This window comes from Artemia franciscana, chromosome 8 (assembly GCF_032884065.1).
Source record: "Artemia franciscana chromosome 8, ASM3288406v1, whole genome shotgun sequence".
NCBI lineage: Eukaryota > Metazoa > Arthropoda > Branchiopoda > Anostraca > Artemiidae > Artemia > Artemia franciscana.
This window is the reverse complement of record NC_088870.1, coordinates 24,185,734-24,199,794: the sequence shown is the minus strand read 5'-3', so window position 1 is coordinate 24,199,794 and position 14,061 is coordinate 24,185,734. Positions and strand designations below refer to the sequence as shown.

Genomic DNA, 14,061 nt, shown 5'->3' with positions numbered 1-14,061 from the left:
CTCTTTTTAAGACTGCTCAAGACACATATAGTTTTTAGTAAAGCGTCAATGACACAGTAGATTTAGACTTTTACATTTAAGAGAGGAGGCAGTACACATACAATTGTATGTAGCAGATTTTGCTCGTTTTAAGCTTGATGTGCATATTTAATTTAATTTTTCTACTCGTTCAAAGATTTATTTATTCATTAATATTAGTACTTTTTGCATATTAAAAAAAAACAACTAGTTTTTTCAACTGAAAGTCAGAAGTGACATTAAAACTTAAAACGAACAGAAATTACTCCGGGTATAAAATGGGTTGTCCCCTCCTCGACGGCTCGCTCTTTATATTAAAATTTGACTCTTTCTCACAACTCTACTTTCTAAAGCAATAAAAAGGTTTAGCGTAAAGAGCGAGACGTCAAGGAGTGGACAACCCCTTTCGTAACTGGAATAATTTCTGTTCGTTTTAAGTTTTAATATCGCTTCTTACTTTCAGGTGAAAAAACTTGTTTTTTTTATTTAATTTTTGAATGTTTTTGAATTAATGCATGGTTTGATTTTGGTTCACCGTACATGAATAATTAAAACGAAATTTGCATATTAACCTATTTTGGCTAAATGGCTTTCTCATAGTTTTGATCGGACCACTCTTTTTTGAAAAAAGAGTGGGGGAGGAGGCGTAGTTGCCCTTCAATTTTTGGTTACTTAAAAAGGCAACTAAAACTTTTTTTTACAAACGTTTTTATTAGTAATAAATATACGTAACTTACGAATTAACCTACGTAGCAAACTTGTATATTTATATATTTTTATTACGTATATGAGGGGGTTCGCCCCCTCGTCAATACCTTGCTCTTTACACTAAAGCTTGAATTTTGTAACAATTCTTTAAGAATGACCCCTGGATCACAAAGGCCGTAGAATAAATAGTTGAAATTACTAGAAATACTTTAGCGTAAAGAGCAAGGTATTGAGGAGGAAAGCCCCCTTATATATGTAATAATTTCTGTTCGGTTTAAGTTTTAATGCTGCTCCATACTTCCAGTTGAAAAACTTTTTTTTATGTATTTTCTCATTTTTAGTTTAAATAATGCTAGGAAATCCTGCAGCCCCTTCATGGAAATTCTCTTTCCTCATGATAAATTCCTCCATGGAAAGATCCTCCAACGTAACATCTCCCTCCGACTCCCCCCACCACGAAAAGGTCCCCCTAAAAACGAATTCACACTTCCCAATAACCAGTGCTATATGTAAACAATGATAAAAATTTGTAACTTGCAGCCCCTCCCCTGGGGACTGTGAGGATTAAGTCGTCCCGAAAGACTTGGTTATAAGGTTTTAGACTATGCTGAACAAAACAGCTATCTCAAAATTTTGATCTGGGGACTTTGGGAAAAAATGAGCGTTGGAGGGGGGCATAGGTGCCCTCAAATTTTTTGGGTTACTAAAAAAGGGCACTAGAATTTTAATTTCCGCAAGAATGATCCCTATCGGGACATTCTAGGACCACTGGGTCAATACAATCACCCCTGAAAAAAAAAAAAAATAAAAAAAGCAAGAAAAAAAAAAAAAAAATAATAATAAACACATATCCGTGATCTTTCTTCTGGCAAAAAATACAAAATTCCACATTTTTCTAGATAGGTGCTTGAAACTTTTACAGTATGGTTCTCTGATACGCTGAATCTGATTGTTTGATTTAAGATTCTATATTCGTTAAATTAGAGAGAAAACAAATCTTCAATCGTAGATTAACAGCTGATTTGTATCTGAATCATCAGACCTCTTTAGTCATCAGTTTTATGGATTTTAAACTGGCATTTGATTCAATAGATAGAAGACTTTTAGCGAAGGTTCCATTCTTGTAAGGTATTACAAGATATTGCTTCAGTCAAGGTAGGAAGTGAGTTTTGTGGCTTGTTTGGTGTTGAACCAGGAGTTATGAAAGGTTGTATCCTATCCCCGTTTTAAAGATTATTCTTATGGGCTTAATGTCCTTAAGGAACATGACAAAGAGTATGGGAGAACATGGAATCATATGGGAAGGTAAATATCTCCTATAATTAGATTATGCAAGTCATTTGAGGATCTAAGATAAAATATTAGTTAAATGAACAGATTTTGGAGATTTTGCGAGATCAGGATACAAAAATAGATTTTAAAATAAATGTTAAGAAGACAAAGCCACTTAGAATAGGAACAAATGGAAGTGAAAAGGTGTAGTTGCATAACGAGAAGATTGGTCAAGTAGATAGCTTCATAACCTTGGCACTATTATTGGTAGAGACATTAGGCACAGTGAAGATGTAAAAAGAAGAATAATCAAGGCATGGGTCGCAGTTGACATAAGTTAAGAAGAATAGAAAGATAAGGCTACGAACCAATATTAAAATGCTGGAAGCTATGGTAATGACATTAACCAACTATGGTCCTGGAACATGAACGGTTCGAAAGGACGAGGAAGATTTGTTAAATATTTCCCACAGGGATTGGCGAGGGATAGTTTTAGGTACCCTTTTGACTGACATATGTCAAACAACAAGTTTGTTTTCAACAAGGGAAAAATTTAGTTCTAGTTCACGTCCTAGGGCTATGATACAAGAAAAGTTGAGATGGCTAAGATTTGTTTTCATGAATGAAGGATGACAAGATTACCATATATTGCTCTTTTGACCATCCATTTGGGGCAAAAGAAAAACGCGGGCCATCCCCGATCGGGGTAGAAAGAGGTTATAACGAACGATCTAAAGGATATTGAAACTTCAAGGGACGGGATAAAGTGTGAAATTTTGAATTGATTGGGATGGAGGATGAGCTTGTGCAGTTGTGTTGAGTTCTTGAAGGCCGATGCAGCTTGGCGCTGCAGTCAGTTTCTAGTAGTAGTAGTAGTAGAAGTAGCAGTAACTTCGTAAGTTTAAGAAGATTTGTGTGTATTTTATTAGTTTTATCTTTTTATCGGCTTTAATTGACTGATCTTAATTTTTGATTCCTTTTGAGCTTGTATATAGTTGGCAAATTTATTTTATTGCACTGCTGTGCTTCCTTTTTACAACCCAATTTTCCACTTCTCTTGAAACTATTAGGAACCTGCGACGTAAGTTTCAAGTCGCTCGGAGAAACAATTTTTGGGCATATTCTGGGCCCAAGAACGGTTAAAAGTTCCACAAAAACAGACAAAATTTCAAGACAACAATACAAATTGTTTTAATCCGTTTTCAGTACTTTTTGCATAATCTTATAATAGATCTTTTTCTCCTCTTATATCAGGGTTCTCTTGGCCCAAAGCTTACATATGTGCCTTTCAAGCCCCTCGGATTTCTTTTTTTTGGGCCCCCTATGGCAATGAATTTAACAAAATATGTTTCAGTTGGATAAGATACAAAAGTGTTTTAGCCCCTTTCCGGACCCTTTTTCAGGTGCCCTGAAACTATGGGCTTGCATATACAAAGTTTATGTCGATCAGAAATAAAAGTTGTTAGGCCTGTCTTCATGTCCTCTAATGCCCTCCTCATACACCTCAAAAATTGAGGTCCCTTTTTCCCGAAGAGCGACCCATGAAACCCTTGGCCCTCCCACCATGGCCAATACCCTCTTCCCCCCAAAAAGTCAACAACTAATTAATGAGATTTTGTTGTAAAAATCATGGGAATTCAGTTTAATTTTATTAGCTCTTTCAAAAACTATTCAAGACATGCGTATTTGGCACTTTACTAAAATGAATTATATTGCCAGTATTTTCTTTTGTACTTATTACAACATTGAAAATAAAATGAAAACTGCAGTGAAACAAAATCTTGAGCTGATGAGCCTTCAGCAATTAACGGCATTATATATCAAACATTCAGTTTAATTTTATTTAGTTCTTTTTAAGACTGTTGAAGAAAAATATAGTTTTACAACAAACAAAATTTTGGATACTGCCCCTTTCTCAAACTGTAAAAGTCTAAAGCCTACTGCTTCAATGGAACTTCCCTTGACACGAATTATATTAAAAAAATATTTTCTTTAAAAAACTCCAGTGAAACAAAATATTGAGCTGATGAACTTTCAGCAATTAATGTTATTATATATGAAATATTCAATTTAATTTTATTAATTCTTGCCAAGACTCTTAGAAACATTGACATTATTATTTTGGAACTCATTTTGGATGAACAATTATTTTGCAATAGGGGATTTTGAAAAACTTGAAACATTGGCAATCAAATAAGAACATAAATTAACCAAAAAAACTTTCCAAAAAAGAAAATTTTTCAAAGAAAAATAAAGGCCATATTAAACTTAGAATAAGAAGAAATAAAACCAACAATAACTCAAACTCAAAACGACCAGAAATCAAATAAACAATCATAGAAAAAAAACTTGCAACATGTAATAATATAAATGAAGAAATGAATCTTAAAACGAGTAAAGCTTAAATTGAATATGCAAATCAGGCTTAAAACCAACAAAAATATTTTGCTATTGAAGTATAAATGGAACACAATAATTCAAACTAAAAACGACTTGAAATTACTATTAAAGAATAAATCAAACCCCAAACGAACATATTTTAAATAAACAATCATAGAAAAAATAAACACAATAGGCACTAATATAAATGAATGAGTAGGTCTTAAAACGAGTAAAAATTCAATTCGAAATGTAAATCGAGCTTAAAACGAACAAAAATCATTATGAACAAGAGTTTGGATATTGCTTCCTTCCCTAGCTGTCAAACAGTTCGTGGTAACGAACTGTAGTAAGGAGCGACCCGGCTCAATAGTAACCAAAACTCTAAAAAAATTGAATTTTGATATCAATAGCTACATCAAAAGAATCGCATTTTAATGCTGATTTTAAATATATAAGTTTAATCAAGTTTAGTCTTACCCATCAAAAGTTACGAGCCTGAGAAAATTTGCCTTATTTCAGAAAATAGGGGGAAACACCCCCTAAAAGTCGTAGAATCTTAACGAAAATGACACCATCAGATTCAGCGTATCAGAGAACCCTACTGTAGAAGTTAATATAAGTACATAATTAGTTATAAGCGAGAGACAAGGGGAGGGGGTAGGTAGAAATTGATTTATAATCCCCAGGGAGTTCTAGTCTTTATTATAGGTCAAAAGTGATTGGAGACCAACCATCCGCAAGGAATATTTTCTGGGAGGGGGTATTTCCGGAAGGGGGGATTTCCAGCATGGGATATTTTCCAGGGGCTAAACGCCTAGAACCGAGTTATGGTAAATGCCTTTTGAAATGATGGCATTCTTGCGATGTGGTTCGTTAAGGAATCACTACCTTACATACTAACAAGCGTGTTGAACCCTTTGACAAGTTTATCAAAAAGTGAAAGTAAATGCCAATTCTGCTTAAACAGTACGTAGTAAATACGGCAGGAAAGAAGATTCTACTCGGATTGATATTTTGAATTTCTGTTTTACAGCTTAAACAATTACAATGGACAATTTTGAAAAACTGGAAATATTGCTATATCTAAATAAAATGGACTAACTCCAAAAAGTCATGACCAACGTTCCCTATATGTGTAGAATTCTAAAAACTAGTGCTTTACTGAAATTAAATAAGAAAAGTTTTTCAACTGAAAGTAAGGAGCAACATTAAAACAAAGCAAACAGAAATGATTCTATATACGAAAGGGGCTGTCCCCTCCTCATTACCCCGCTCTTCACACTCAAGTTTGACTTTTTGTCACAACTACTTTCCTAAAAATAAACACTTCAGCGAACAGAAACTATTCCGTATATGAAACGGACTGCCCCTCCTTAACATTTCACTCTTTACGCTAACGTTTTTTATCTAACAGTTCGTGGTAACGAACTGTTCAAACAGTTCGTGGTAACGAACTGTAATGTTCGTGTAATGTTCGAAAATTCAAAAAATTGAATTTTGATATCAATAGCTACATCAAAAGAATCGCATTTTAATGCTGATTTTGAATATATAAGTTTCATCAAGTTTAGTCTTACCAATCAAAAGTTACGAGCCTGAGAAAATTTGCCTTATTTAGGAAAATAGGGGGAAACACCCCCTAAAAGTCATAGGATCTTAACGAAAATGACACCACCAGATTCAGCGTATCAGAGAACCCTACTGTAGAAGTTTCAAGCTCCTATCTACAAAAATGTGGAATTTTTTGCCAGAAGACAAATCATGGGTGCGTGTTTATTTGTTTGTTTGTTTTTTGTTTTTTTTATTCTTTTTCCCAGGGGTCATCGTATCGACCAAGTGGTCCTAGAATGTCGCAAAAGGGCTCATTCTAACGGAAATGAAAAGTTCTAGTGCCCTTTTTCTTCATTTATTTCTTTTTCGAACATTTCTTCATTTATATTACTACATGTTGCAAGTTTTTTTTCTATGATTGTTTATTTGATTTCTGGTCCTTTTGAGTTTGAGTTATTGTTGGTTTTATTTCTTCTTATTCTAAATTTAATATGGCCTTTATTTTTCTTTGAAAAATTTTCTTTTTTGGAAAGTTTTTTTGGTTAATTTATGTTCTTATTTGATTGCCAATGTTTCAAGTTTTTCAAAATCCCCTATTGCAAAATAATTGTTCATCCAAAATGAGTTCCAAAATAATAATGTCAGTGTTTCTAAGAGTCTTGGCAAGAATTAGTAAAATTAAATTGAATATTTCATATATAATAACGTTAATTGCTGAAAGTTCATCAGCTCAATATTTTGTTTCACTGGAGTTTTTTAAAGAAAATATTTTTTTAATATAATTCGTGTCAAGTTAAGTGCCATTGACGCAGTAGGCTTTAGACTTTTACAGTTTGAGAAAGGGGCAGTATCCAAAATTTTGTTTGTTGTAAAACTATATTTGTCTTTAACAGTCTTAAAAAGAACTAATAAAATTAAACTGAATGTTTGATATATAATGCCGTTAATTGCTGAAGGCTCATCAGCTCAAGATTTTGTTTCACTGCAGTTTTCATTTTATTTTCAATGTTGTAATAAGTACAAAAGAAAATACTGGCAATATAATTCATTTTAGTAAAGTGCCAAATACGCATGTCTTGAATAGTTTTTGAAAGAGCTAATGAAATTAAACTGAATTCCCATGATTTTTACAAGAAAATCTCATTAATTAGTTGTTGCTTTTTGGGGAGAAGAGGGTATTGGCCATGGTGGGAGGGCCAAGGGTTTCATGGGTCGCTCTTCGGGAAAAAGGGACCTCAATTTTTGAGGTGTATGAGGAGGGCATTAGAGGACATGAAGACAGGCCTAACAACTTTTATTTCTGATCGACATAAACTTTGTATATGCAAGCCCATAGTTTCAGGGCACCTGAAAAAGGGTCCGGAAAGAGGCTAAAACACTTTTGTCTCTTATCCAACTGAAACATATTTTGTTAAATTCATTGCCATAGGGGGCCCAAAAAAAAGAAATCCGAGGGGCTTGAAAGGCACATATGTAAGCTTTGGGCCAAGAGAACCCTGATATAAAAGGAGAAAAAGATCTATTATAAGATTATGCAAAAAGTACTGAAAACGGATTAAAACAATTTGTATTGTTGTCTTGAAATTTTGTCTGTTTTTGTGGAACTTTTAACCGTTCTTGGGCCCAGAATATGCCCAAAAATTGTTTCTCCGAGCGGCTTGAAACTTACGTCGCAGGTTCCTAATAGTTTCTGGAGAAGTGGAAAATTGGGTTGTAAAAAGGAAGCACAGCAGTGCAATAAAATAAATATGCCAACTATATACAAGCTCAAAAGAAATCAAAAATTAAGATCAGTCAATTAAAGCCGATAAAAAGATAAAACTAATAAAATACACACAAATCTTCTTAAACTTACGAAGTTACTGCTACTTCTACTACTACTACTAGAAACTGACTGCAGCGCCAAGCTGCATCGGCCTTCAAGAACTCAACACAACTGCACAAGCTCATCCTCCATCCCAATCAATTCAAAATTTCACACTTTATCCCGTCCCTTGAAGTTTCAATATCCTTTAGATCGTTCGTTATAACCTCTTTCTACCCCGATCGGGGATGGCCCGCGTTTTTCTTTTGCCCCAAATGGATGGTCAAAAGAGCAATATATGGTAATCTTGTCATCCTTCATTCATAAAAACATATCTTAGCCATCTCAACTTTTCTTGTATCATAGCCCTTGGACGTGAACTAGAACTAAATTTTTCACTTGTTGAAAACAAACTTGTTGTTTGACATATGTCAGTCAAAAGAGTACCTAAAACTATCCCTCGCCAATCCCTGTGGGAAATATTTAACAAATCTTCCTCGTCCTTTCGAACCGTTCATGTTCCAGGACCATAGTTGGTTAATGTCATTACCTTAGCTTCCAGTATTTTAATATTGGTTCGTAGCCTTATCTTTCTATTCTTCTTAACTTATGTCAACTGCGACCCATGCCTTGATTATTCTTCTTTTTACATCTTCACTGTGCCTAATGTATCTACCAATAATAGTGCCAAGGTTATGAAGCTATCTACTTGACCAATCTTCTCGTTATGCAACTACACCTTTTCACTTCCATTTGTTCCTATTCTAAGTGACTTTGTCTTCTTAACATTTATTTTAAAATCTATTTTTGTATCCTGAACTCGCAAAATCTCCAAAATTTGTTCATTTTGCTAATATTTTATCTTAGATAATCAAATGACTTGCATAATCTAACTATAGGAGATATTTACCTTCCCATATGATTCCATGTTCTCCCATAGTCTTTGTCATGTTCCTTAGGACAAAGCCCATAAGAATAATCTTTAAAACGGGGATAGGATACAACCTTTCATAACTCCTGGTTCAACACCAAACAAGCCACAAAACTCACTTCCTACCTTGACTGAAGCAATATCTTGTAATACCTTACAAGAATGGAACCTTCGCTAAAAGTCTTCTATCGATTGAATCAAATGCCAGTTTAAAATCCATAAAACTGATGACTAAAGAGGTCTGATGATTCAGATACACTTCAGCTGTTAATCTACGATTGAAGATTTGTTTTCTCTCTAAAACCACGCTGTTATTCTCTTAAAACTTCATCTACAGCATCTCAGTCTAATAAGCATCATCATGCTAAGTAATTTGCTAAAATCATAATGCTAAAAACCCAACTTATGCCTCTGTAATTCCCACACTCACTGATATCACCTCCGTATAAAGGAGTTTGAATAAAGCTTTCCTGAAATCGCTAGAAGAATCATGTTTATTTCTTCAGTAATCCATCTCTAACTTTGCAGGCACCATACTTCAAAAACTCATTTACCAGACTATCAGAACCTGAGGTTTTATTAGCTTTTAATCCTGACTTAACCCTGGATTATCCTAGTTTTTAACCCCTATTAGTTTTAGTACTGGCCTTAACTCCTCTTTGCAAAATTAATCTTCCTAAAGCTGGTCATTAACTTGAAAAAGTTATTCAAATAAAAAATCAATCATAAGAGGTAAAAATCAACTTTAAATAGGATAATTAGGATATTCAGTTGTAAGTAGGGTAAAAACAGCATAAAGAACAATTCAACATTAATACTGAAAACTAAAGAGAGGATAAAATTAATACATCTTTCTGTTTTGATCTAAATAGGGCTTCCTTGGAAGACAACTCCTGATTGGAGTTTGGTTGGTAGTTTCTGAGACTGGTGATTAATTGAAGCCTCTCGGCCACAGCTGATGCATAGGGCCTCATGTCTATCATTTAAGGCGACCAAATCGTGTCTTTGATTAATGTCTCCTTTGAATGTTGTCGTGTATAAACCAATGTTATTATGTGAATACTTTAAATTATAGCGAAACGAAGTATGCGGCATGAGAACCGTATTTAAAGTATTCATGTTCTGAATATAGAGTAGAAGAAGGTAAATAATTCATTAAAAAAAATGTAAAATTTGGTTAAAATAAGTACTGAAAGAGAAATATGTAATAACTTTATATTGAACAGATACTTCCATCTATTTGTTTCCGAAAGTCACGTTTCCCTCTTTTTTGGGAGATGTATCCAAAACAGGAGGAGGTCAAATTTCCGAAAAAAAAAGAAACGGATTTCAGTGAACCTAGAAGCGATATAATTATTTACAAACCCCTCTACCTCTTATATCACGTGTTGCATTTAGTTAGCTAGTCCGACACTTCAATATATAATTATTAGCCAGTTACGGGTTAAACTAATATGCTATTTCCTTAGATGCCTGCAAAGACGATTATCCCTACCTGGCTTGGCCTAGATAATCTGTCCACCCTCCAGTCTGTCTTGCACTACCTTGAAAGTATCTCTGTTTCATCAGATTTGGAATGTGACCAAAATCAGTTAGAAGAAGAAGAGTGCGATCCTGATGAAATTGGTATGTAATTTTTGATTATATATAGTGTATAAAGGTGTTTTTTTTTCTCTTCGATTTTACTTCAAAGAAGAAAAGAGATTGATAAAAACTGTGGCAAAACTGTGTGCAACAAGTGGCAAAACTAAGATTTGAAATTACAAAAGAATTGTATCCTTTGTAGTTAATTGTTCATCAGAAATACGTATAATCTGTCGCAATGTTTTCGACCGTAGTGTTTAACTTAGAGAGTTATTTTATAAATAGATTTTTTTTTCTTTTAAATTTGTTACATAAAAAAAAACTTCAAATAAAATCTCTTGTGTAAATGCATTTTTGTGTTGTGCGCCCTAAAGTACACAAGTTTGTCAAGTAATCAAACAGTTCGTGGTAACAAACTGTAAGTAAGGAGCGGCTCTGCCCAATAGTAACAGAAACTCTAAAAAAACAGAATTTTGATATCAGTAAAGACATCAAAAGTATCAGCTTATTATGCTGATTCCAAATATGTGCGGTTCATTAGTGTTACCCATCAAAAGCTACGAGCTTGAGAAAATTTGCCTTATTTTCGAACGAGGAGGGAAATACCCACCAAAACTCAAGGAATCTTAATTAAAATCACACCATCAGATTCAGCGTATCAGAGAATTCTGCTGTAGAAGTTTAAGCTCCTATATACAAAAATGTGGAATTTTTCCTTTCTTGCCAGAAGAAACATCACTGATGCGTATTTATTTATTTTTTTTGTTTCTTTTTGTTTTTAGAGGTGATCGTATCGAAATAATAGTTCTAGAAGGTTGGGAGAGGGTGGGTTCGAGCAAAAATTAAAAATGCTAGTGTCTTTTTAAGTGACCAAAAAGATCTTAGGGAACTAGCTCCCTCCCACGCCTCTTTTTCCCCAAAGTTGTCCGACAAAACTTTGAGATAGCCATTTTGTTCAGCATAGTTGAAAGATCCAATAAGTACGTCTTTATGGGTAACATGACCCCCCCCCCCCCCAGTCAGTGGGGAGAAGCCTATAAGTTATGAAATTTGCCAATTGTTTACGTATAGTATATGTTATTGGGAAGTATACAGACATTCAGGGGGAGGGGAATTTTGTGTTTTGGGTGCGTTTCCATAGGAAAGATTTTCCGTGGAGAGGGGGGTGAACTTTCCAGGAAAACTTTACACTGGAAGGATTTGACACTTCATACGTGTTTTGATTTTTGGCAAAAATTTCCACGGAAGGTGGGATTTCCGGAGTTACCCAGAAAGTGATTAGAAATTGAAAAAGTTTTTCAAATGAACATATGCTAAGTAGAATTTTCCAGACAGAATCTTCCGTAGTAAATTCTACGTGAGGGATTTTCAGCGAGGATGGAACTTTTCGGAGGGTATTTTACATGGGAGGAAGTTTCCACGGAGGAGTTTTTCATAGGTGAGCCAGATTTACTGGCATTGCTTGAAAAACGATCAGAAGCTAAATTTAAAAAAAAAACAAGTTTTATTTTACTGGAAGTAAGGAGCAACATTAAGAGTCAAAACGAACAGAAAATTCCATATGAGATCGGGATTGCCCCCCTCCTCAATACCTTGTCTTACACTAAAGTTTGACTTTGTCCCAATTTAAGAACGGTTCCTGAAACAGAAGGACGTTTAATTAGAATGAGGAGCTTTTTTAAAAATGCTTAAAGCTTTGGCTTGAAGAACAAGGCTTTGTGGACGGGGGAACCCCTTCATACACGGAATAATTTCTGTTTGTTTTGAATTTTAATGTTGCTCGTTACTCTTAGTTCAAGAAAAAAAAAATTTAATTACTATAATGGGCATCGTAGTTTCGACAGTACTAGTCCATCAAATCTTCAATTTTGTTTAGTCTTATTTCTCTCCTGAGAACTTAAAAATAATACATATAAATGGATTTGCTATCTATTTGAGAATGTATATGTATATATTAAGTGTAGATATATTTAATCTCCAAGTATAGCTGGTATAATTTTTTCATTCGAGAAATGGTTAGGATAAATACTAACCATTAGCAACCTATCCAAAAACGGACAGATTAGCATAAAATCTTAGAGGTGAGAATAGAAGAATATTTCCTATTTTAATTTTTTCTTGTCTCAGAAATTAGAATTAAAAACAAGAGCCAAGAGCTCATATGGCACTTCTGACGAGGTTAGAACCTAAAATTACACTCGGTACTAGAGTTTTCAATTTTGCTGTTCTTTGTTTATTGGCAATTATTACAAAGATACTTGCAAATACAGTGTTCCTGTAGTCTTCTTGTTCGGTATTCTTCATGTAAAGAAGATAAATAAGATACATAGGGTGTTTCTTTTCTTCTTCATATCCCTCCGACTCCCCCAAAGAGATCAGATCCGGTTCAGTTATGTCAATCACGTATCTAGAACTTGTGCTTATTCTCGAACTCGTCGAAGCACTAGAAATCCCCGCAGCTCCCCCAAAGAGATCGGATCCGGTCCGGTTATGTAAATCACGTATCTAGAACTTGTGCTTATTCTTCCCATCTAGTTTTGTCCCGATCTCTCCACTATAAGATTTTTTCGAGATTTCTAGTTTCCAAGATTTCAAAATGAAAATGGAGCATCTGAGACATGAAATCTTTCTATGTATCAAGTTTCATTAAGATCCGATCACCCATTCTTAAGATAAACATACCTCAATTTTTACGATTTCCCCTCCCTCCGGCTCCTCCCAGATGGTCGAATCAAGGAAACGACTGTTATCAAGTTAGTTTGTACAGGTCCCTGACACGCCTTCCAATTTTCATTGTCCTAGCACGTCCAGAAGCACCGAACTCGCCAAGGCACCGGAAGTCCCCTCCAACTCCCCCAAAGAGAGCGGATCCAGTCCAGTTATGTCAATCATGTATCTAGGACTTGTGTTTATTCTTCCCACCAAGTTTCATCCCGGTCTCTCCACTCTAAGCGTTTACCAAGATTTCCGGTTTCCCCCTTCAACTCCCCCAATATAACCGTTTCCGGTCGAGATTTAAAGTAAGAGCTCTGAAACAAAGAGGTCCTTCTAAGTATCAAATTCCATTAAGATCCGATCACGCGTTCGTAAGTTAAAAATACCTCATTTTTTTTCTAATTTTTCCGAATTAACCGTCCCTCCACTTCCCCCCAAGATGGTCGAATCGGGGAAGTGACTATTTCTAATTTAATTTGGTCTGGTCCCTGATAAGCCTGCCAACTTTTGTCGTCCTAGTTTATCTGGAAATACCCGAACTAGCAAAACCAGGACCGACAGACCAACGGACGGACAGAAATTGCGATCGCTATAGGGCACTTGGCCGACGGGCAAGTGCCATAACTATGCAACCCTAATATTAAAATTTGTGCTTTTAGCATTTATTAATCTAATACAACCAGGGGAGGGGCCATCTGAGATTGATCCGAAGTGCACTTAAAAAAGTGATGAATAAATACATGTTTTTTTTTGTATTTCAACCCTCTTGTTGGATCAATCCTCAGTTTTATTCTTGGGAAGAAGGGTCTGGAATTCCCGAAGGCTTCCTGAATTTCGCCCATTGTCTAACAGCAACACCGGAACATCATTTATGCCCATGTATAAGGCAGGGCCATGTGAGGCACAAAATCCTGTTAAACTAAGTATACCATTTGTCAACGCTAAAATTCTTGTTGAAAAAATCACATTGAATAAAACTATTCTCTTTTTTCATTACAGAAACCATACAAAATTCATATTACAATGATAGTCAAAATCTGGCAGGCCATGGGAGTATCGCTACTGACAATTATCAAAAAGCATACGCATACCTGAA

General features: G+C 34.9%; 1 protein-coding gene across 1 annotated transcript in view; it reads left to right on the top strand.

The window, feature by feature from the left end:
- The window catches only part of LOC136030174 (NFX1-type zinc finger-containing protein 1-like), a gene marked incomplete in the record, with an annotated part of 141,530 nt that overhangs the window by 64,292 nt on the left and 63,177 nt on the right, over positions 1-14,061 (top strand). The window contains 2 exon segments of the mRNA XM_065708912.1: positions 10,136-10,292; positions 13,965-14,050. Of these exon segments, the coding sequence (XP_065564984.1) occupies positions 10,136-10,292; positions 13,965-14,050 (243 nt within the window).